Below are 24,848 nucleotides of genomic sequence, written 5' to 3' on the forward strand. Positions count from 1 at the left end.
ATCAATATAGGCAAATTATCGATTTGAAATACAGAAACTGATACCCCCCCAACACACATCCCCCACTCAACCACAGCGCCACCACCTTCTCTTACTTCTGTTTACCCACATTTCTAATCAATCCGTGGCGTCATCAGGGGGGACCATCCTGAAGACTGGCCTGTTAGGAATGATAGCTCTGTAGAAGGGGAGAGAGAAAGAGAGAGAGAGGGTAAATGGTGATCCCTCCCAGAGCTCCGTCTCCACACTCTGCCGCGCTCTTCTCTGAGGGTCACACCGGATTGCGTCCCCTCTTTCCCAGCAGCCTTTCCAAAACGCTTTCAACCCTCACCCCTCCCACCTCCGCCGACTCCAAGCTGAGAAACTCCGGCTCACATTTCTGGCAGCTCGCGCTCTCCCGCGGAGTCGACGCTTTTCAGAACAGCGACGGGTGATGGAAGGCAGAGAGGAGGTGGTGATGGTGAGATCGGCGGAGGGAGTCACTGGGATCCCAGCGCGAGAACCGCAGGGGAAACCGGGCCACAGGAGCTGCCTGAGCCCCGGCGCCGCGCCGTACTCGCGGGAGAGCACCACGGAGCTTGCGCCGGAGGAGAGCGCACGGAGGAGCATGTGCGCCGACACCAGGTCGGTCACCGTATCTTCCTCCGGGGTACGGCATCACAAAGACGGCAGCAGCTCGGAGAACGAGTCGGACTTCTATGAGGAAATTGACGTGAGCTGCACCCCTGACAGCATGGACTACCCAACGTCTAAAGGTAGGGCGACATTATTTTTTTTTTTTTGGACTCTGTCTGTGTTTACATGCAAACTAAAAACGCTGAATTTTGCATCTTGTAAATGTCACACACAGAAACCAGTGCATAAGTTACCAGGGTATTGTTGAACACTGCTTTAACAAAATCTTGAACGTTTCACAATTTCGGCTTAGTGGAGCCGGAGGGAATCAAGTACAACTGCTCTCGGAGCATGCAGCTGTTCTGTCAAGTGGCTGAAAACGCTGCGGTGACACCCACAGTGTAATCAGACATTCTCATCACTGACGTTGGCAGCGAATGTGCCAGTGCGCCTAATTGAACTGCATGAGGCAGAAAATAGAATTTTCAGTAGCCGCCAAACAAACCACACGAAGTAAATGAGTGAACGAAAGAACATCTGAATCTTTTTATTGCTGTTTTCTTTTCTTCTTGGTTTTATGCAAGATGCAAAGAACCGAGTGTGAAATAGGCCTGCAGAAATGTTACACATATTTATACTTGCAACGTCTTCTTTACGTCAAACGGCATGTTCGTATTTATTCAGTTTGTGTAAAACGTGAAAAAGGAGAACACTCCACTAAATAAAGACTTCAGCGGTTATAAAGATGCATGTCAGGAAGGCCCGATAAGAGTGGAGGAGAAGTCCTCTCAAATATGGCCATGCTCGTCCTGTGCAGGCAGTGAGAGTTTGTTCAAATCGTCCTTCCTTATACTCAACATGATGCGTCATTCTGCATGTTGATTCAGGTCGAAACGGAGAATCTCCGGGTCATTCCCCGGGCGAGACCGGCACCGACCCGGGTAAGACAATCCCTGGTCAGGGTTCTCTGTCCTACGGAGCGGACCAGATCCGCCGGTACCGAACGGCGTTCACCCGGGAACAAATCGCCCGACTGGAGAAGGAGTTCTATAGGGAAAACTACGTGTCCAGGCCCAGAAGATGCGAGCTCGCAGCTGCTCTAAATCTACCTGAGACCACAATTAAAGTAAGATTGTTATATTTGGTGACAATGTTGTTTTTGGCTGAAATTAGTAAGGAGGCAACCAGGCTCCAGATGCACAAAAGAGTCTTAGTCTACGCTTGTACTATGTGAATTAGCAAAAAAATAATAATAATTTAAAAATCACTTTCTGTCATTTTATCATATTTCCTTTAAGTAATACAACTACTTTGCTTTAGCAGATGTTAAATCTGTTGAAAGAAAACATAAGTTTGGGCCTGTTTGCGTAAAAGCGGAAGTAGTGGAGGGTTTAGTTTTTGCTGTTGTTGGTCAGTGGGAGGGCCGTGGTTAATCTTTGACCTAATGCGACTCTGTTCCAGGTGTGGTTCCAGAACCGCAGAATGAAAGACAAACGCCAGCGCTTGGCCATGACGTGGCCTCACCCCGCCGACCCGGCCTTCTACACCTATATGATGAGCCACGCCGCGGCCACAGGGAACCTGCCCTACCCCTTCCCGTCTCACCTGCCGTTGCCCTACTATTCTCCCCTGAGTGTTGGTGTAGGTGGCGCCCCGGCCCCTGGTGCCACACCTTTTTCGACCCCGCTGCGCTCTCTGGACAGTTTCCGGGTGTTGTCTCACCCCTATCAGAGGCCAGAGCTTCTGTGCGCCTTCAGGCACCCTTCCGTGTACCCGTCAGGCCCGGCCCATGGCCTCGGCCCGGGTGGGAGCCCATGTTCCTGCCTGGCCTGTCACACCAGTCAGTCCAACGGTATCGCGAGCAGGCCATCCGGTTCGGACTTTACCTGCTCCCCAACGAGCAGGACAGACTCTTTTGTCACTTTTACGCCTTCAGTGCTCAGCAAATCTTCATCTGTTACACTAGACCAGAGGGAAGAGGTGCCTCTAACCAGATGAAACCAAAAACAAAACCAACTCTCTCCGTTTGTGTAAGCCTAAACCCCTGCGTTATTGGACCGGGACTCAAACAGCATGAATAAATCGGAGAGGAAAACAACATTTTCCGACGTTCGAGAAAGCTCTCAAAGAATCTGCGCTGATTGTAACTGAAATCGACTTGAGAGCCAGGACATCAAGACAGGGACACCAGATACGGTTTTAAGAAGACTTATTTGAGGGGCGGCAAATCCAATTGGATGGATGTCAGGAAGGTTTTCTCTCATTGTTACTGCTTGTCGCCTCTTTAGGCATCCAAATCGATCTACGTGTATAATTAGTTAAGCGCGAATGAGGCTTTCAATTATATATATATATATATATATATATATATATATATATATATATATATATATATATATATATAATATATATATATATATATATATATATATATACACACACCCTTGTTACAAAAATATATTCCATAAGGCAGACTATGACCGTCTCATTAAAAGCCACTCTCCACATCGGGGTCCTAGAAGAGGCGGATGCAGCGGCCGGGCCGAAATGTGCACATGCAAGTGAAATTAGTAAGTGATGTATATGTACGAGCCGGCACATTTTGAGCGCTGAATTAATGGTAATACCAGCAGAAAGGGATCGTTGCTGACAAAAGGTATAACAAGGCGCCGAGGGAACGGATTAGACTTGGACTGCACATCCCGCGCGACTTGATGCGGGAGATGGATTGGGGAGGGGGCGGGGGAAGCGGTTGCCCAAAGGAGGATGGAGAGGGGACAATCAAAAGGAGGAGAAAATGGAAGAACATTGCTGTTTTTTTAGCTCCTCTTTTGGTGTCTTTTTGGAAATTTTTTTTTTTTTCAAATACAAATATTTTTTAATACGATTAAACGCAATTAAGTTGTTCGTTTTGTCAACACTTTCATTAGCGCCTCATGAAGGAAATCGGACTGCAAGACATCTGACCAAACCAGAGCATTTTTGTTGAACAGTTGAAGGTGAAAAGACGTCCTCTGACGCTTCAATGTCACTGTAAAATGAGAGTGAAAATACTTTGAAAGTTCTTATTTGGATTAAATTTGGACACCATCTGTGTTCTAAAAAAAAAAAAAAAAAAAAAAAGGTAGATTTAAGATTTATTATTAATATTATTATCATTATTATGATTTTTATTTTTATTAATGAACGCAGTGACTGACCAACCACAAATAGCCATAAAAATCCTTAGAGCTCCATCGTTTGTTTTTTTTTGAGGGGGTATTTTTTGTTCTGTTTTGCTCTATGTTTGCATCATTCGTTTTTGTTATTACTATTATTATTAATATTATTATTATTATTATTATTATTATTATTATTGTTATTATTGTTATTTGTGATTGTTTGCTCATGCTTTTTTTCAGACTGCGTTGTCTATAATGTCTTATTTGCAATAAATTAAGTCAATGAAATTAATTTTTGTTAGGTAAACACATTTGTCTTTTTAAGTTATTGAAAACCTTTGTTGTTTTTATAACAACTATATATATATATATATATATATATATATATATATATATATATATATATATATATATATATATATATATATATATATAATATATATATATATATATATATATATATCTTAAGTTGCCCAGTTTCTTTCTTTTGAAAATAACACCAATTTTGCTCTCAAGTGGCCCCTGTCAAAACACCCCAGCGTGGCCCCCCAATCCTCTCCAATATATCTCCTGATGGGAGCGAGAGATTGACCGTGACAGCTAAGTGGTCCCCGGGCTCCGTTAACGCCACTCATATTTTCTCTGCAACCACTTAATAGACACGGAATTAGTTGTCTGGATACTAGAGATAGATAGATAGATAAATAAATAAAAAAAAAAAACAAAACAAAATGAAGAAGCATCGATCTTTCAAGTAGGAGCGCAAACAATTAGCAGCATCTTAATTGACTGCGTTAGAGCAGGGCCGCGCAAATTGAACGAGTTTTCAGAGCATAAATGGGATTTTTTTGGGGAGGAGCGGGTGTGGGGAAGCGGCTCACAGATATGCAGATTTGCTTTTGATGGGCATTTCATATCGTAGTTAAGACGTCATTGGGACATGATGCCTCCTATTTTAAAGGCTGTACGTTGAGGCTTCTTGGAATGTTGAGTTTCGGTAACTGCAAAACAAAAAAAGGGACTTTCATGATAAACAATAAAATTTGTTCCCATTTTCCAATTTTCACTCAGTCATAATCTTTAAACTTTGCCAGATGTTTCTGTGGAGTAGAGGAAGATGGCTAAGTAAAATTACTGTAGCCCTTAAAAATAGAAACTTTTCAGGGGCGTCGAAATGAAGAGGTGACTCAGAAATATAGATTTATTTTTTCCTCTTAATGGTTGACTTATTTTAATAGCACAGGCAGCACAGTGATGCAGTTTGTGCATCTTTATTAATATTAATATACATATTATAAATATATTAATATATATAATTCATGATCAGAGCTTGTCCCAATTAGATTATGTATGAGAAGGAAAAAGAAAAAATAATCATTAACACAAACTCATTTATTGGATTTATTCGCTTGTCCTGATTAGCAGGGTTGGACTACAGTTGTCATTTAGTTATTTATTTACTAGTCAGCAGTTACAATGTGCACAAAGTGAAACTACAAACCAGACACAAGCCGCAGACTTGATTAACCAAACATTAAGTTATGACATGTACTCTGAGCACATTCTTCTTGTAGAATCAGAAATAACCCATTTTGAATTTGAAAGCATTTTGAGTTTCTTTGAACTTGCATATTCATAAGACCTCAAAGCAACACTTGAGACTCGCTGTAGACACACCGAATCCTAGTTATTCCTTGGGAGAAATCAAGCTCTCTTGGGGGCCCCATCTGGTCTGAACGCCCTAGTACTCGAGTCTGCTTTGGACCGGCCCTGCGATCAGTTATTTGCTCTGAAATACAAAGATCAGACATACCTCCATTTAAAACATTTTACAGCTACAGCAACCACAAAAATATATTTTTTTTCTGATTTTTTTAACCCACAACAAAGGGGGACGACATTGTAAAAATTTTGTGACATTTTGTAATATATTGTCAAAAGAAAATCTAACAAAACAAATCAAAACAAAAAAAAAAACGACGAGGTTTGATGTACCCTGACCAGAGTGTGATGACATTTTACACAGTTTTAATTAGAACTATTAATTTGTACGCACTTGTCTAAAGTTTCCTAAATGAACATTTATTTGTCATGTTATTTGGTTACATTTCACAATAATTCTTTCAAGCACGTTCAGTTTTTCCATTCATGGGGCACATTTTGCCCTACTTCTGTCGTTCGTCTGACATTCAAAATAACCGTCTGCGGACATTTGTTGCAGAACTGATTGCTATTCACACAACACGCCGGGCTCTGCTACATCTCACACCAGTATAGAAATGAGCTGATGATGTCTTAGATTGTTTTAATGGGACGTTAATAAACATAAAACATATTAATTGTTAGGTTTTTTTTTTTTTTTTTTCAAACCCACTTAAATGCAAACTGCCATAAGACATGGCACCAAATATAATAATAATAATAATAATAATAATAATAATAATAATAATAATAATAATAATAATAATAATAATAATAATAATAAAAGAGACCAGACTGTTTATTTTCTTTCGTTTATTTAGATAAAAACGTTGTGCGCTAAATAGCCACAAGCCCCCCTGCACCACTAATTCCCCCCTGGGCCCCTCCTACACCCTCCCTGCTCCACAACACGCGTTTGATTGATGGCCTTATTAACTGGAGTTCTTGTAAGTGTGACCGAGCTGATTAAAATGCATATGTTTGGAATAATACAGCGTTTAAGCCTCCCGGGTCGGGCAGATTTATGTAAACTATCAGGCTCAGTGTCTGATGCAGAATCGAGGGTCAAGCAGGGAAATTGCTTTCTTGCTTTTTTTTTTTCTTGTTTTTTTGTTGCGCGTAATACAACAAAGATGAACAGGATCAGGCCGATTTCTCAAAGACCGCTGTGTTTTGGCCGCATTTCTTTCCCCTTTTTCTTTAAAAAAAAAAAAAAAAAAAAGAATAAAAGCTTTGTAAAGCAGAGCGTGCCAACGTGACACATTAAAGTGAGGTAAATTACAACCCACATTTACCCAGCCGCACGAGTGGCTTTGGATGCGACTGTATCCTCAGCGGCAGCATCAGCACCGTCAGTTAATTGCAGGAAGATGACTGAGCTGGAAGATGTGGCGGGCTCGTATAGATTTGCGCGTAAAACAGCAATTACATCCGACTTATAAGATCCTATTAGCGGGAATCGGCGGAGGGTTCCCTCAGCTCTCACAACGAACACAAAGCGTTTTGATATGGGCGGTGCAGTACAGCTGTCCACCGAGCAAGGGGGGGGGGGGAGGGGGGAGGGGGGAGAGAAAGAGGGAGGGGGTTGTTAGCGGATCTGTGGCTGCTGCTGGTTAAATTGGATTACATCCTAATTTACAGAGCCTCTCAGCCCAAAAAAAAAAGAAAGAGAGAGACTGGTGGAGGCGTGGACGGACCGATCGCACAGTAATGATGATGAATGGGAGATTAATGCGCGCACAAGCAAGACAATTTAAGCCTTCATCTGTTTAAACGGCCTTCCAATATCATTTGGAAACGAAGGTCACGTTAAATCAATCGGAAGAGGGGCGAGTGGGAGACGAGAAAGACTTTTTTTTTTTTTTTTTTTGCGGGTGGCGTCTTTATCAACATTACTTATGACGCACGAGAGACAGCCGAGCGTGGAGAGAAAATAGGCCCCCGGCTGCTGCTGCGGGCTTCTGTCAGACAGGATAACAGAGCAGGGAGGATTCGGGCCATCAAAGGAACGACTCAATTACGTCGTCATCTTTAGGTGTTCGAATTAAGGAGAGTCGAAAGTGCTCCGAATTGGATCGTTTTTTTTTTTGTTGTTGTTTGTTTGTTTTTTGTTTTTGCCGAGCACGTCAAAACAAACTCGGACAACAATATGTCCTCGGGACACGTTTTCATGCCTGGTTCTGCTTCGTAATGCATTTCCAAGTTGCATGTTTCATCTAGCAAATAAACCTGCACAACCTGTCATTTGGATCCGGGCGTTTGGACATCTTTTTTCAAAGAGATTTTTGTAAAACTATCATCACCTTTAAGACACGGTGAAACAGATTGAAATGGTAGTGGCAGCTTCATGCTGCTGAGATTCTTCAGTTTCAGATTTTAAACAAACAAAAAAACTAAAATAATTTCCATCTACACAATCGTTTTGTTGTTTTCTTAAATCACAACAGAAACGTGAAGCAAATATATATATATATATATATATATATATATATATATATATATATATATATATATATATATATATATATATATGTGTGTGTGTGTGCTAAATGTCCAGCTGTTGTAATCATGCTCTTAAAAGTTCCCCTTCCAGCAGAACAATATAACTTAAAGTAAAATTAGAGCAACAATAAAATATACAGAGTACATTAAAGCATAATCTGTCATGTGCAAAAGTAAAGATCTAAATCCCAAATAAGCAACAAACCACTCCATATCTTATTAATCTTATTACATATATTCAGAGCATCTTCAAATGTATTGTGTTTGACACAATAGAAAAATAAATACCACTGTAAAGTAACTGATGTGAGACATCATCTCGGTTTCACATAAGTATGATATATACCAGCCTCAAAGAAATGCAGTAAATTGACATTCATCTGCCTTCATGGTGATTCAAGATAACTTGTGCTGTAAAACCTTTGGACATTTGACATATTGTTGCTTTTGCACCACCATTCTGTCTAATCCACAGATTACATATTACCAACAAGTAGGTCCGGTGAGCTCTAAACACAACGGTATGGTGCTTAGACCATTAACCAAAAGTTAAGCTCAGTATGTAACTTCATGGTGCATCTGGACGTCTTGACAGAATGGTCAAAATGGTCGGCGATGCACTGATATACCCAGCCATGAACAAACTAGCCGTTTCAGCATTTGATAAGACCTCCTTGACACGCAATGATACATCTTTAAATTACATGAACATCTGTTCAAATTGATGTAATCTGGCAGCGCACAGATTAAAACTGTTTTGATTTGATTGCAGGTGTTTCAAGTTCATCAACATTTCATTTGCTGTGAATTGGCACGACAAAAACATATTGAATTCTGTTGAAATTAATTCACCTTTTCATCAGAAATGTTAACTTCCACCGGCTTTCCCAGTAACTGAGAAGGATCTAACTTCAAATATCAACAGACACAAAACAAAAGTGAGATCTCTAGGAGGTTTTTCAGCTTCATTTTTGCTGAAATGAAGCTGAAAAATATTCAATAGTTGACCTGCTGATTTCCAAAGACATTAAACTGTTTATTCAGGAGCTAATTAGAAAAAAAACATTGGCAATTAAAACACAAAAAAAATGTTTGAATCTTCATTCAAGATATTTATGGGGGTTTTTTTGGGCCTTTCAGAGGTGGACTTTGCTGGTGTGCTTCAGATCACTACCCTGAAAGACATAATGCCCGAACTGATGGACATTATAGTTTGGACATTAATCCTCAGGATTTTCTGAGAGGGAACAAAACAGAAAGCTGAATCAGTAACTGCAAGCTGTCCAATTCCTGAAACACAGAAAAGCAGCTGCAGAACATCAAACTACTGTCATTATATTTGATTTTCATTTTAATTTTTTCCAAGTACAATCTTTGCTTATTTTTTGTCTTGTCCATTTTTGTCTTGTCTACTAAATATAGTTACAGAAGTTACTGTAATATCCAGCACACAAGACAAAATTGCAGAAATACTGCTGTCAATGGGAGAAAAACTAAACCTGAAAAATGGCAACATTTGTATTTCCAGAACATTTCACCTTGCTTGTGCATGCAAATTTGAGGAATTTTGAAAATAATGACAATTCCACATTCCGCATGGTTATGTCCCTTGCTGATGAAACACAAAGGCATGATATTGTGACACAAAAAAAATCAGGGTATAGTTCTTTGTATGACAATATAGAAAAATGAGTTGTGCAAATATGTTGTCTGTTTCTCCTCTTCTTATCTTTTTTTTTTCTCAGGCATGCAGTCACGTAGCAAAATAATATTACTAGCTTTAATCAAAGAGGTTGTGATTACAACATGTTGTCCTTTTTATAAGATTCATATTCAGGTTAAAACAGTTCCACTCGGAATAAATTTGTTATCCAAATTTGCAACTGCTACAACAAGTACAGCTTGTAGTTTGTTTTTACATGTCGTGTGCCTGGTCAAAAGCACTAGCGTTGAGGCATTACCTCTGAATGGAGAGTCGGATATTTTGCATATATTGGTCTTTTCCTGCCAAAGTTTCTACACCCTCCCCCATAAAGCCTCTCAAATGCAGTGTGGAATTGAAGATGAGGCCATATTCAACTGCTATTGTGATGCACAATTTTCATTTAAAGTCTAAGTAATGGCCACATCATGGAAAAGTGAGACTTTATTGATAGTGCTGGTAGGAGCTCTGCCACCACAGTCTGCCCAAAGTCTTATTCAGTGTTGTGATAATGACCAACTTGTTAAACGCCATTTGATTGTTCTGCTGCTTTCCCCCATGAGGTCTGTCTATTTTGTGGAGGAGCTCACAAAGCACGCACCGTATTGTGTGATACTGTTTAAAAATAATTTAATAAGCACTTCATTTTACGACAGTGTTATTATTTTACAGCCATTACAGCTGCCAAGAGCTTGGCCGATCAGTCCAATTCTCTCCACACCTCCCTTCATTTTACTGCTCGCTCGCTGCTTTACTGCTCAGTAACGGCGGTGGTCGAAGGCGACAGGAAAAGTTAGTCCCCATTTTTCCCACACAATCAAACAAACTCCAGTGCGAGGAATGGCACCGTTCCCACAGCCACACATGGGTTTGCGTCATTCACAACATTAGATTTTGTTCTTCACAAAGCGAATGCGCCCCTCTCTGGGTTTGCTTGATATCCTCCGCAGAACAGTAATAAAGGTGAATACAATGTGATCTCTGCTGTGGCCACCGGTTCTATGTGTGCACAGCGGGTATGTAGCTGCTTGTGTGAACCTTCCTGTGACAGAGTACCTCATTGCTGCAGTGATGTATCCTCATTATGGCCCCATTGCATTACCGTCACACCCAGACTGTTTCTGTTCTCTTGAGGTCCAGAGGGGCCTGGGCTTCCCTTCTATCCACTCCTAAAGCTTCTACAAACCCCCCTGCCCTCATTTTGACTTTGATGCACCAGCATCCTCCAGTTTGGACCTGCAGATGCAGACATTTGTTAGGATTTCTAGTAAAAACAACAACAACAAAAAAAAAAAACATATATATAAAAATTTTGAAAAATTGAATTTATGTTTAAAGGAAAGTACCCAATTAAGAATAATCTATTTATAGCAAAATCAGTATGATCACTAAAGATTTTTGATTTTGAGTGTGGTGAAGAATATCTTCAACTATCTAGTGATATTTTCTGATTAATTTGGCTGTCGGACTTGTTCCATATATGTGAAAAAATACACATGACACGCTGACATCACAGCACAATTAATGCACCTCATCCCAGCACAGAGAATTCCACAACTTTGATCTGAATATATGGCTTTTATTTCAACTATAAAGGAATCAGATTACACGACAGTTTCCACATCTATTTCATTTCCTCCCGTTTAGACCCGCACAAAGACGCTTTACGTTACATCTGGATGCATGACAGCAAACAATGGGACAGCAGCTTTAGTCTCACCTGGCTGAACTTGTTTTAAATTGTATGTCACTGGATTCACATCAAAGTTCCCTTTTTGTTGTGAACAGGGGATGTATAAATAAACAGAAGAGAATCCATTGCATACCACCAGTCATGAAAAAAAATCACAACTTCTTTAAATATTCAGCTGTTCCCAAACAAATATTAATATACTGATGTCTTTTTCTTCTTCTCTGGATACAAAATGATTTTATTACAAGTAAAATACAAGAACTCACCTTGTTTTGCTCATCTACAAGATCAACAAAAATGATATACTAAGTGAGGAAAAAGTTAAGACATTCTCATAATTTCTTTATTTCTATCCCTTGTTGTTGCACTTTCTTGTTGCACTCTTCAAGTCTCAGCACAGTTTGCCCCACTCCTCTTTTGCAGGTGTGAGACGTTTGAAAAATGTCTTCCATGTGCATCCCATTAGGTTCCAGTTTGGACTCTGTGTTGGTCCTGCACTTTCCATATCTTAATTCTCAGCCAGTTCTTGGTGGATTTCCATTGTGGATCACTGAAAATTTGAGTTCAGTCACAGCTTTCTTTTTCTGTTTTTACAGATGGCTTCACATTTTCAATGTTAAGTTAGCACAAAATGCAGAATGAAAATGTTTTAATTTCAGCCATGTTGAGTGGGAATAAATGTGGGTTGTGTTACAATGTAAATTTTCCCCCCAAATAATTTTTTTTTGTTAAATTTTACAAGATAAAAATGATGACATTTTCTTATCATTTTTAAAACTATATTTGTTGTGAAGTTCTAAATACTCTCAAATGATTCTGGTCTGTATTTTAAAACATTAACTTGCCTCAAAATTCTGTTTTCCCTTGCTGGCTGCTATGATTGTTAACAACACAATCTCATTATTTTGAGGTTTTCTGGTTTCATTTGTTGACGGGGTTATGCACATTAGTAGTGATTTGCAGAATTCTTGTTGGAAAGAACATTGATTCACTCATATTAATGTTAACAGGGGCAACATACATTTGTTTGACCTGAAGAATCTAATGCTACCATAACTCTGGAAGTTTTTTTTTTTTTTTCCTGTTATTCTTTTTTTTTTTTTTTTTTTTTTTTACAGCTGGATGGTTTTCAATCATTTATACAGAAAAACAAATACACTTAGTTTTCAAATTATCTAAAGTTAACCACGAGGTGTCCAGACATTCAGAGAGTTTTCTAAACTTTGATGTAGCTTTTCCGCGGCGGTGTGACTCTTTCATCAGTCTACGTACAGTGTGACGGCCAATGTCAGCAAACACTTCTGCAAAAAAGGTGTTGATCTAAACTGAAAAGGATGAGACGTTAAAAGTTCTTTGTGGAATTCCCATTTCACTTCCTAGTGTACTAAATGAGTTAATTCTGCAAATTTTAGCTCTGTACAACTAAGGCACTAGGATACCATGTCAAAGTCTGTCTGTGTGTTCAGGCAGGCTAAGTTTGGGAGGTAATGTTATACCATGGGAAAGGGCGCAGTGGAGATAATGGTACCACATAGTCAGAGCAACAGACGAAAAGCTAAGAGCCTGTGCTTAGTGCCTTAATGGGTGATTTCAAAGAACACTCACACTGTTTAGCAGAGAGTGAACCTCCCCCAAACCTATAAAACTCTGGTAACTGTCAGTACAGAGGTTGGGTCGGCTACATGTCTGCATTCAGCATGATGCGTGTTTGTAAAATCCAGCTTGCTGAGGATCTGTCTTCAGCATTTAGGGATCAATTCGAGATAGTATGAGTTCAAACAATAAGGGAAAGGGGAATCATTTATTGCTTCCAACATAAATTCTGATCAAATGCTAACCAAATCAAATGGTATCAGAACAATATGTCATTTTGACTGTTACAAGCTTGAATACCTCTAAAGTGTATGTAATTACAGTGCCTCTGAAAGTATTCACCATGCTTTGTGAGACCTCCAAACTTTATGAGGCTTTCAGGTGAGCTCAAGAACAATGCATAATGAGATTCATGAAATGGGCTTTCGTGGCTGAGCAGTTGTATTCATGCCTACAGTGCTAAGAGCAGCATGAGCATCAGATGTGGTGCAGTAAAGCACACAAAAGCTCTCTATAGCAATGGAGTTTTTGTTTTGTTTGTTTTTTTTGGCAAAGATGAATCAGATGAATCTTTCTGGAATGCCAATGAATGAGTCTGAGTTTGGCTGTTGCCATAAGAGTGTCAAAGTGTCAAATGTGAAGTTTGGTGGAGAGGAGGTTGTGTTGTAGGAATGCTTTTCTGGAGTTGTGTTCAGTCCTTCTGTTTCCAAATTTGTTATCCAATTTGCTCCCAAATTTGAGGGGACAGTTTGCAAATGCCCCTTTTGACTCTGCATAAGTCCACAAAGTAAGGTCCACAAAGACATGAGTGAGCTAATATGGGGTGGAAGACCTTGACTTGCCAACGTATGATCCCAAAGTCAATCCAACAAAACACACAAGCATTCACATCTGACCTCACAAAGGTGCTTCTGGAAGAAAGGGCAAAACATTTCACAAACAAAGTCCTAAACTTTGTGGAAAGTCTTTCCAGAAGACCACCCTCTTTTGAGCTACAAAAGATGGGCCAGCATCCTATTAAAGATAATCATTGGCAATAAAATATATTTACTTTACCCACAAATGCGCACGCCTAATGTAGCCTGTTGTTAGACACTGTCTAACCAAAGTCTTGCTATCAGAGATGCTATCAGAGATGATATAATACCCACAGATCAGGTTGTGTGTTAAGACATACAGTTAACATATTCAAGTGATTAAGTCTTTTTAGTTTCTCTACTCAACCTAAAAATGAAAAGAAAGGCCAGTGTGAAGAATATGTTGGCTCACATAAATTTCTGGAGATAAGTAGAATGCACTTCAAAGCTTTCCTGTTGGGTTGGGAAACACAAGTAACAAATGCGCATGAATGAATGGCAAACAGGTTTAATAAGACAGACAGAGTGACGCTGACAGGGAGACCTGTGGCGTCTTCACATAGTGACTCACAGAATAAGAACCCTGTTTAAAGGCACGATAACAAGGGGTTTTTCTTTTTTTCTTCTTCTTTTTTTTTTAGTCTATTGAGCGGGAGGAAGGGTGGCAGAAAGGCAAAGAAAGAATACTAATAATGAAGATTTGCACTTCCAGTGTGCATTGTAGAAACCAAAATGTAAAATATTAAAAATCAGAGGGAGTGACAAAAAAAAAATGTTCCCAAGGCTGAGGAAGAAAAGGTTGCCGAGATCAAGAAGAAGATGGACCTGAAGCGGGAGGATCGGGTTTATAGAGATGCTCTGTTTGTGACGGCTGTCTGCTGGATGAAAACAGAGCCTCTTTAACTCCTCACGGGTTAATGGAACTTTTATGAGTTTGTTCTGCAATCATGTAACCCCTGGCGTCTCCTTTCCTCTGTTTCTTTCTCTACTTCCATGCCTTTCATTCTGTCTTTTTTTTTTTTTCGTTTCTTTTTTTTCCACCCTCTATCTCGGGGCAGATCAGAGGTGAGCCGCTCATGTGTTTCTGTAAACACACTTCTTTCTCTCTCCACACCAACTTTATGAGGACAGAACCAGTTTTAGTTGAACGCTCTCGTTTGGATGACTCACTGCTTTGCCAAAGTTTACATTAGACTTGTTTGGGCAATGGTTAGACGATGGACAGCAGCTTAATGACTACTAGTTAGGACGATGCGTAGTTGTCCAGGCATTAGCTTCTGCGGTGTGGGAAATTATTGACCAATTTTTCTCCTCAGGGTGGCAACGAGAATTTAATTGTACATAAAAACTGAAACACATTTGCTTTACAACAGGAACCACATTAAAAACCTCAGGCACCAGCCCCTCTATGAGTCATTCCAAGACAACAAAAAAACAAAAAAAAGAAAACACGCCCCACCGACCAAGATGCATGCAGCTGACAGCACAAGGTGCATTGGACACGGAGGAGGGGGGCATCTGGAGGTGCAGATAGAGTGGATTGATGGAGATTGGTCCAGAGAGGCGATACAAACCCAATCGGGTGTCCCGTCATAAAGCACGGCTGAGGAATGGATGATCGGCTGGCCAGACGCAACTTTTAATGCTCGGCCATGACTCAGCGGTGACCGTCAGTAATGAGTTTTATTCGCTTCCATCATTTGAGTGTCGATTGTGATCATGGGCCCATCTGAGAGGAGTGATTGACGAGTTACAGCCAGTGATGTGAGGTGGGAGTGGGGAGTGAAGGAGAGCAGCAGGGAGTCTTACGACCCCCTGACTGGAATCTACCTTGTACTTCGTGGCTCCAGCAGAAATGTAAGGGTGAAAAAGTTATAGAAAAAGCTCATGCAAAAGATTCACTCACCTTCAACCCTTTCACAACCTCCAATGTATTTTCTTGGATTTTATGTGAAAGACCAAAGCAAAATAGTGTGTAATTGCAAATGCAAGACGGGTTTCCAAATATTTATGAAGAAAATACATAGAAAGTGTGACATGTATGTGTTTAAAGTTTCTTTAGTCCAGTATCTCCTAAATAAAATCCAAAGCAAACTTAAAGTCACCAAGCGAGTTGTGTGGTTAATTTAAGAATGACATAAATTCATAATAATACTATCATTGCACATGCTACCCAGAACACAACATGGTGAGACATGGTGGTGGTGGTGATGGTGGCAATGTGCTATATAAAATGCTAAAACCCCATTCCTCAGATAGCTCACACTTTCATACACTAACACACATATCACTAGGCAACTTGAGGTTTAGTGCATTGCCCAGGGGCACACTGACGTGTTGCAGGAGTAAGTTGGAATTACACCCAGAACTTTTAGTTCGCAAGGCAACCACTCTACGCAATGATCTCTAGTTTGTAGGACTGTAAAAGCGACCATCTCCATCCACTCTGAATGAGTGTGAGGCATGTGGGAAAAAGAGTGGACAATAAAATTCAGTTTCTAGACATAAGAAGTTGGTAGAGAAACACTCCAAAAGACTTTCAGCTATAATTCCAGCAAAAGGTTATTCAACAAAGCTTAGGCTCAGGGAGGCTGAAGGCACACGTGCACATCATACATTTTCAAGTTTAAATGTAAAAAGAAATTTTTTTTAGCCATAATTACTTTTCTTTCTGCTTGAATTTGTTTTTTGAAAAGCAGTCTCTGATATAATTAAGCTAAATCTTACAAAATCTCTTTTCTTTGCAGTTTCTTTTTTGCTTCACTTTGACTTTCAGTCACAAGCTAAAAAAAAGAAGAAAAAAAAGAAAGAAAACCGACAACAAATAGAAAATAATCAGACATATATATTATTTTCACCAGCCTTTTTAGGTGTAGCAGCTCTTCAGAGATACGTAGCCAAAAACAGGCAATTTCAAGATGATAATCGATATTGATCCCATTTATGGAGTGAGTGTGAGGCACCACTAAAGGGAAGGTGGGGGGGATCAATGAGATTTAGAGCTTCGACGGATGGGTGTCTCCTAGTGTGTAGGTTCTGTTAGAAATGACAAGGCCAGAAGGATTGCACGGTCCAGGCTTCAAATCTCTCTAGGCATCTCTTTATTTTTCAATTTTTCAACACACTGCAACACCATAATGACCATGCATGGGGGGAAAAAAAACATGCATTTCTGTGGGTGCAGGGTGGATGCAGAGAGGACACATTTTTCACCCCATGTTGGTATTGATTCGGAGGCAATGCGGCAATCTACAGGGCAATTACATTACAGACATGACATACACACTGCTTCTAGTTTTTATGAACCAGGGACATTTATTGCAAATTCTGGAAGTTTTTTTTTTGTCCACCCCCAAGTAAAATTGCAAAGGTACAGTGCCTTCTAACAATATTTTTAGCTCTTGAGCTTTTTCACCTCTTGTCAGAACTCTGTGTGTCGTATCAGGATTTTATGTGATAGATCAACACAAAGTAGCTGGTAACTGGGAAATGTAAAGAGATGTGTTATTAAATAAAAATCCTGTCCCTGCACCGACGCCCTTAGTCAATATTTGATCAAATCAGTTTTGTAGCAGTTTGCAGCAGAAAACCTTTCTGTGTAGGCTATGTCTCTACTGGCTTTCCCCATCTAGACAGACCAAAATATCTGATTAGTTGACTGAAATGAGGTCTGGATCTTGACTAGGCCATTCACATTTGCCCATTGAAGTGGGCAAATGTGAAAGCTAACAGGTTGCACTAGATCTTTACAAGGATATCACAGTAAAAAGAGCTAAAATCAACTGCATGCCACACTTTTCAGAGAACTTTTCAGAGTTCTTTGCAGTGTACTTTTTAGGTAAACCTTTTGGAAAGTAGGTGTTGTCTTTATGGTTCTCTACACATTTTCTTTTGCTGCATAGCAAAATGTAAAAAAGTTCAGGGAGTGTAAACACTTCACCGAGGATTTCACATGCTCTTTTAGAAAACTTAAGAATCACTATCCCAACTGGTCCTGCTTACCTCTGACAGCAGAAGGACATTTACTCCCATAATAAAGGCTGTCCTCGCTGTATTTACCTGCTTAGAACAGTCCACTGCTCTGGGACCGCAGTGACCTGTCTGCCTGAGTGCATTTTTGAATGTTGTTGAAGGGGACGTAATGGTGACTTAGCACCTGGACACGTCAAGGATATGTAGATATGTTGATACAGCATCTGAATCGGCAGTGAATGCAAATTTATTTGGCTCTCAGAGCTGTGGAGGAAGGGATGCGTTCTGGGTGTGTATTTGTGTCCAGCATGAGAAACGGAGAAAGATGAGGATTCAGCTGTGTGGGTGAGTGTGTTGGATTAGAGGTGACAGCCAAGACTGAAGAATCCCATCATTCCATGTCCAGGGAACTCACTATCCAGGCACTGACATGGTCCTCTGGGGCAGAGTCATAGGAGGGAGCCAGTTACACTCTGTCAGGGGGTCTTATGACCTGATGGATGTGCTGCTGTGGGGCACAGAGACTACCCTGAATATTTTCTCTCTCTCACACACTCAAACTGATGTCCAAGAAGAGAGAGGTGTCCTAACTTTCATAGCTGGAGGATGCAGAACTCCTGCAGGTGTCTTCTTGTCTTACAGATTTTTGTTTTGCAACAACTGCACACAGTCCAAACACCAGAAATGCCAGCTCGCCCGCAGATAGGGGTTTGCAGAATCCTGACATTGAACCAAAAATCCCGGAAGTTGCAACTTTTGTTAGGATGACATAATGACTATCCATCAAGTCAGCCAGCCAACCGTTCCTCTCCCTCCTGATCCTCGCAGCCAATCAGCCTCTGCTAAATTTGAGAGCTAATTTGTCACACTCTGCAGTGTCCCTCCAATTTCTGACTCTCCCTGAAGTGACTGTCATTGCCATTGAGATTCTGTAAGGATGGTTTTATCATTCCTGCTTAGTGCTGCGCTGGGACTTCAAAGACACATTCAAACACACACACACACACACATACACATACACACACACACACACACATACACATACAGGCCTCCCTCCCATCACACCAACCACACTGAAAGAGCATTTAATTTTGCTTCTCTTTTTTTCCCCCTTTGTATCACTAACACACATAGTCAATGTCTGTGTTTGTGTTTATGTGTCCTGCTTCCCTCCACTCTCCTCTAAACGAACCAATTATGGGTGTTTATGTAGCTTTAATGTGTGTAAGTGTCAGGAGAGAAACATTGCACTGCTCCCCACCTAATCAATGAGGCCTTGCGCATTACGCCGCCAGTCGCTTTACTCCCGTCTCCTCCATCCTCTGTTGCATCACCCCCCTCCCTTTCAATACCCCTCAATTTCTTTCTGTTTTGCCTGGTCCAGACTTTTCACTCTGCTTCCTTCTCTGTTCAATTAGTAGAAGATGAGAATGAAATATCAGGCCAATTGGCCATGAAGAAAGCTCTAAATGGAGCAAGATGAGGCCATCAAAAAGTTGGAGTGCATCAAGCAAATGTTGTCACACAATCTGTATTTTTGTATATATGTGTTTTTAGTGACTTCCAATATTTTTGATTGACTTTTAAGACATTGATGTAGATTTTCTGCTGTTAGAAGTTTGTGCTTTCTTTACTCAACTTTTAGAAAACCCTGGCAAAATGTGTGACGTGAATCAGTTCTGCATTGATTTGATCAAATCTTCTGGACCATTGCGCTCCGGAAAGATCCACTGACAACCCACTTTCAGGTTTGCGGCAGATGCCACAATATTTTTCTTTAAACAGTTATAAGATTTTAAAGAATTCATCATGCCATGACAAAAATCCTTGACTTTCCCACATATCCATTCTTTACATCTAACCAAACCCATCTGGGTTGTTTGTAGCTGAAGAGCTTAACCGTACTTGCGTCTTACTAAAGCAGTTTTTTTTTGTTACATTTAATTAGTAGATGAATAAGCTTTTATCAAGGGGTTCTGATAAGAGAGAAACCCACGTCTGAGTTACTCTCTGGTTCACTGCTGAAACTATCCACACACTATCAGACGAGAATAAGTTCCATCAGTGTTTGTTTAAGATGTTGCTTAAACAAAAAGAAAAATATTGTTAGCATTAGTATTATTTTTACAGCTTAAAAAATTGTTGGGGATCTATAGCTAATTGTTCTTCTCAACATTATTTTAGAGCCTCAAAAAGGCCCCTCTTGCTATCCCTTCCCCTTTTACTCAGGTCTAGAGCTGCAACTGGATCAGGTATTAGCAACTAGCTTTTCTGTCACATGGTGACAGAGATGAATGAGGCACGGTAGGATCTGGGCCTCCCGTGGGTGCTTAGGGCCCACCATGGAGGGTCTGATGGTAATGGTGGGGCCTGAGCCCCGTTACCGACACTGGTGATCATTTACTGAGCCAGGGCCTCTGTGGGAACCATGGTGATGGATTCTGATGAGGATGATGATTATTCTTCCAATAAGATGAATTAATGCAACGAGGAGCAACTGAGCATGTGCGGTATGATGAATGGAGCAGGCAGGCCGCCGTTAGTCACTGACGAGGGTAGGTGTGGGGGGTAATGTGAGAAAGGGAAAATGTTGTACCAGAAATAAGGAGAACAAGAAAATACCAACAAAAGAAAAAGAAAACGGATGGACGGACGGATGGATTGTAAATGATGTAGTAATTTTGTTTTCTCATATTGCTGAAAGGCTAGCTGTAAGCTAATACTTTGCCGTAACAAACTCATCATATCACTTTACCCTTTTCACGATAGGTTAGAATGGAAAACTTCAAAGTATTTCATTTGAACTTTGCATGACAGAGTGACTCAAATTTACAACTAATTTTAAAAACAGAAGGGAAAAGACACATGGCTTTTTATATTTTATACTTCTTTCTATTTGTTTTATTTATTTTACCACATTGCAACCACATATTCCACTTTCAATTAAAACATAACACCTAACGAGTCGCGTTTGTTTATTTCAACATATACTGTATCTCATGTGTTGTGACACATGAAATCTTTGAGGCAGTTTGCCTCAATCTAGACATTTTGTGGGATGTCAGACTCTACAAACTTCAGGTCTCGTGTTTTGTTTATGGGCTCATATCCAGCGTTACCTAGCTGCGTCATCGGCCCAGCATGCATTGTTCAGGTGTGAGATCACCTCAAGTGATGTGGACCTATTTTTCTCAGAATGGGTCGCAGTTGTGAAGAAAGTTTGTGAAAGTTAATATGTACTGTTGCTCCAGCAACTTCATCAGGTAGTGAAAATCTTTGTTGTCCATTATAGCAATGGGTTGGTCTTCCAGGTAATACCTTCATCAGTGGTTCTGTAATCCCTTTTGCCTTGTCTCTGACTCTTGGAAACTTATCTCCTCTCTTTCATGAGTCCTTTGAAGTGTGTTGCTTCAGCTTACTAACTTCCTGAGTAAGAAAGGTAAACTTGTAGCCTAAATATGTTGGTGGCAGTGACTGTAACTCTTCCACGACTTGTTCGAGTTAACCAAACTGCTTCCATTTTCTATTTTCCACCAACACAAATGAACCAGTTCCATCACAGCATGTTGTCTCCAAATGTATTACCTGTAGCTGACATCAAACCATGTCCAGCAGACATCATAGATCACAATGTGCTGCTGAAACTTTCGTTTTGAAAATGGATTGAAAGTTGTGTAAAATTCAACAGTTTTATTATCAACTCAAGTCATAAAAGCTTTTTTAATCTGTTTAGTTCAGTCAACTAAAAAGTCAATAACTGTCTCAGAAGACTTTACCCTTCATCCAAACAGATTACCTTCTTCCTTTTTACCAGAACCAAACAAACCCGTCACCATCAGGAAGACATAATGGACCAGAATTCACCTAGAAAGCAACTTGCACTAAACACACGCAGTCCATACATTTTCAAAAGGCCAACTGGCAAAGACAGCAGCTCCTCTACCATCTTGCTTTACGTTCTGCTAACTTACCTCCAGTAGCTGCGTGAGATCTGACACCTAAACATCAGTATGTAACAACAATCTTTCAAAAAACTCATCGGATCACGTGAATCAGCTTAGTATCTCTCTATTTCCTAAAGGAAAAAAGCAGAAAAAGATCTGTAGATCATGGCACAAAAAGAATGAGTGAAACGACTATTCTAGACAAGCGGACAGCTTGTCTTCAGGCTTGAACTGCTCATCCACTCATTTAGCCATCAACGAATGAAACTGACCACATTAATGTCAGTGAGTGATGATTTGCCAAATTCCCTGCAACATTTTTAAGAACACATTACAACGTACCAGTAGGCTTTAATATTTCCACATTCTGAGTCCTCCTCAGTGACAGTTTAGAGCTTAAGTCTGCCTCAAGTTTGAGAGCTGCTGCAGTGATAAATAGCCGAGCGAGCAGCGTTCATAATTCCCCCATTATAACTGCTGGTGTATTCCTTCGTCTGTTTAACGACTTGCTCTTAAAGGAAGTAGGAGCGGGGAGGTCATGTGGGCAGGGAGAGAAGCGAGGCTCCTCTAAGCACCCCGTGATTCATATCAAGCACACATTAAGTGGTGTGCGGCCAAATTAGTGGCTGCAATCTAGCAGGTATTATAGCTCACGCAGCGATGTGTAACGAGCCGCTGTCTCACTGGGTTGTAATGTGGCCTTGATGTCTTTAGCATGAACCCACCAATAATATTCAGCCCATTTAGCCCTTTAGCTCATATCCACAGCGTCGGCACATCAATGTAACACCCACACGTCTTCTTCCTGTTTTGTAGACATCATTCCCCTGTCCTGAGTCACTGACTCCGCCAAGGTTCATTAGTGAAGATAATTTCATTTTGGACAGGAGCGTCAGCACCAAACCTGTCATGTCGACAGTGAGGCAACAACAGCTAAATAAGTCTGTAAAGACTTTATTAGCATTTTGGGGGCAGGGGGATAGTTGTCGTGTAGCAGAGTTGCAACAGTTGCATGAAAAACGACTTACATCCCTTGAACATTTCCACATTTTAACAATTTAAAATTCACAGTAGAAAAGTCAGTGACATATGTATTTGTGTTATACTTTGCTGTGATACCTCCAAATAATATCCAGAGCAAACAATTGCCTAAATAAGACGTAAAAGTGTTGGTCTGTTTGTGTTTAATTTAGTCTTAGTATAGATACAACTGTTCTGCAAAGACCCCAGACGTTAGTTAATGAGTAGGATCATGAAGATCCAACAAAGAGAAAAGCGAGTGAGGTTAGGAAACAATATCCCAAGCTTTGGACATCTCATAAAGCACTGTTCAGTCTGCCTGCTGAAAATGGAAAAGGTACAACACAAATGGAAATCTAGTGGCAGCTCTATAGACCCGTAAGTCGGACTGCAACTCTGAAGGAGGTGCAGAGATTTACAGCTCAGTTTAGGCTGACAAGAAAACTGTTCATTCTGCACTCCACATATCGGACTTTCACAGAGGAGAAGCACTGAAAGAAGTCACAGGATGTTGAGAAGGGCACTCTGATCAGATGAGGCAAATATGTATTTTTTCCAATTGCAAATTGCTGATGGTGTCAGCTCCTGCTAATGGTGTTCACTCCTGCTGATATGGTAAACTGAAGTTTACAATTTGCAATCAACCAATCAATCAGATATGATGCATAGCACACTTCAGCAACACAGAAGTGAAAAGTGCTTTACATCATGAAAACATTATCAACACATTTTATTGTCAACAGACGTGAAAACCAATAACAGATATTATGTCATTTCTGCATTGACTGTTGTTTTAAGTCAGTGTTACTCATCGTTTAAAAATGACTGTTTGGGCTGAATGCATATCCCATGTAACAAGGACACATTGCACCGTAAGCAACATGGGCAGGTGATATTTTATTTGAATTAAAACAAACTAAACAACCTAACATTGACTGTTATAACTAATCGTGAATCCCTTTCCATGGCAATGCTCAGCAAATGCTTGTCACAGTTAAATGTTGTTTGGACAAACTAGGTGTTGATACAAACAATTATGCAAAGTAGCCTAACTTGGATTTTACAAGCCAAACTTAAGATTATAACTTTTCTCAAAGTTGATGAACAAAATGAAATGTAAGACTAGAGTTAATGTAATGAACTCCAGTCTTACAGACCGTTCGTTTTTTAGGGGTGGCCTAAAAAATTGATTTTTAGGCCATCCCTAAGAATCCATTTCATTTTGTAAGCTCTGAATGAACGGTCTTATTGTAAATCACAGCTTTGGCATCGAGAATTACCAAAAGTATAGAAGAACACATTAAACCTGAAAAAGAATGGATCAAAAGCTCCACGCCTTGGCGTCATTGGACACCTGATTTTGCCACTTCTAAATTTAGGCTCATTTAGTATGCAAATCATTTTTGGTTATCAATATCGCCAATAAATATTAACCACACTTTTGATCCAAAAATAGATGAACAAGTCATCCCCTAAAATGACACATGAGATTGGTGTTGTGTCCCAGTGTCGACACAGTCACTGTGGTGCGTCTGGAGTCCCACCGCTGGCTGCCAGGCTAAGAGGGTGAGGCTCGGCTGGCTTGGGACTCGGTCTGTCTCTAGCATCCCATTCAGACGTCAGCAGAGACCGGCTTCACCACTTCTCCTTTACAGTCTGCTTTCATGTGTCCTTTAATGAGGAAACCGCCGGCTCAGCAGCTTGCTATAAAACACAGGCAAATTAAAAGACCCAAATATGAATCAACTACACAACCTAATTCAGCAGGCCCAGCCAGAGGCGTAACTCCACTTTAGAAAAACCAAAGTCTATTGTTTGTAAAGGCCAAAAAGGCAAAAAAATGCCTGAAAAGTGACATCAGGTAAAAGCGATCAGACAGGAAGACCAAGTCTACATGAGTTTACATGAGTAATTCCCCTTCATTAGAGACAGCAAAACCATAATTTTCAAAGAACACAGCTGAGGCAAGTGCATAACTTCCCAAAGAACAATAACAGAGTGAGTCATGAGCCCACAACACGACTCCTGCCACCAACGGCTCGCCACAGTCTGCTAACGCTGCGACTGCCACTTTAGACAACAGCAGCG

General features: G+C 40.4%; 1 protein-coding gene across 1 annotated transcript; it reads left to right on the forward strand.

Annotated features, from left to right (window-relative positions):
• Positions 1–215: 215 nt before the first annotated feature.
• evx1 (even-skipped homeobox 1) lies at positions 216–2,943 on the forward strand. The gene is given in 4 exon segments (XM_055058889.1): positions 216–309; positions 312–755; positions 1,503–1,741; positions 2,077–2,943. Coding segments are annotated over 4 exon segments (1,314 nt in total). The 3' UTR covers positions 2,614–2,943.
• The last annotated feature ends 21,905 nt before the right edge of the window (positions 2,944–24,848 follow it).

This window comes from Poeciliopsis prolifica, unplaced genomic scaffold (assembly GCF_027474105.1).
Source record: "Poeciliopsis prolifica strain line A6 unplaced genomic scaffold, Auburn_PproV2 SCAFFOLD052, whole genome shotgun sequence".
In the NCBI taxonomy this organism is placed as follows: Eukaryota; Metazoa; Chordata; class Actinopteri; order Cyprinodontiformes; family Poeciliidae; genus Poeciliopsis; species Poeciliopsis prolifica.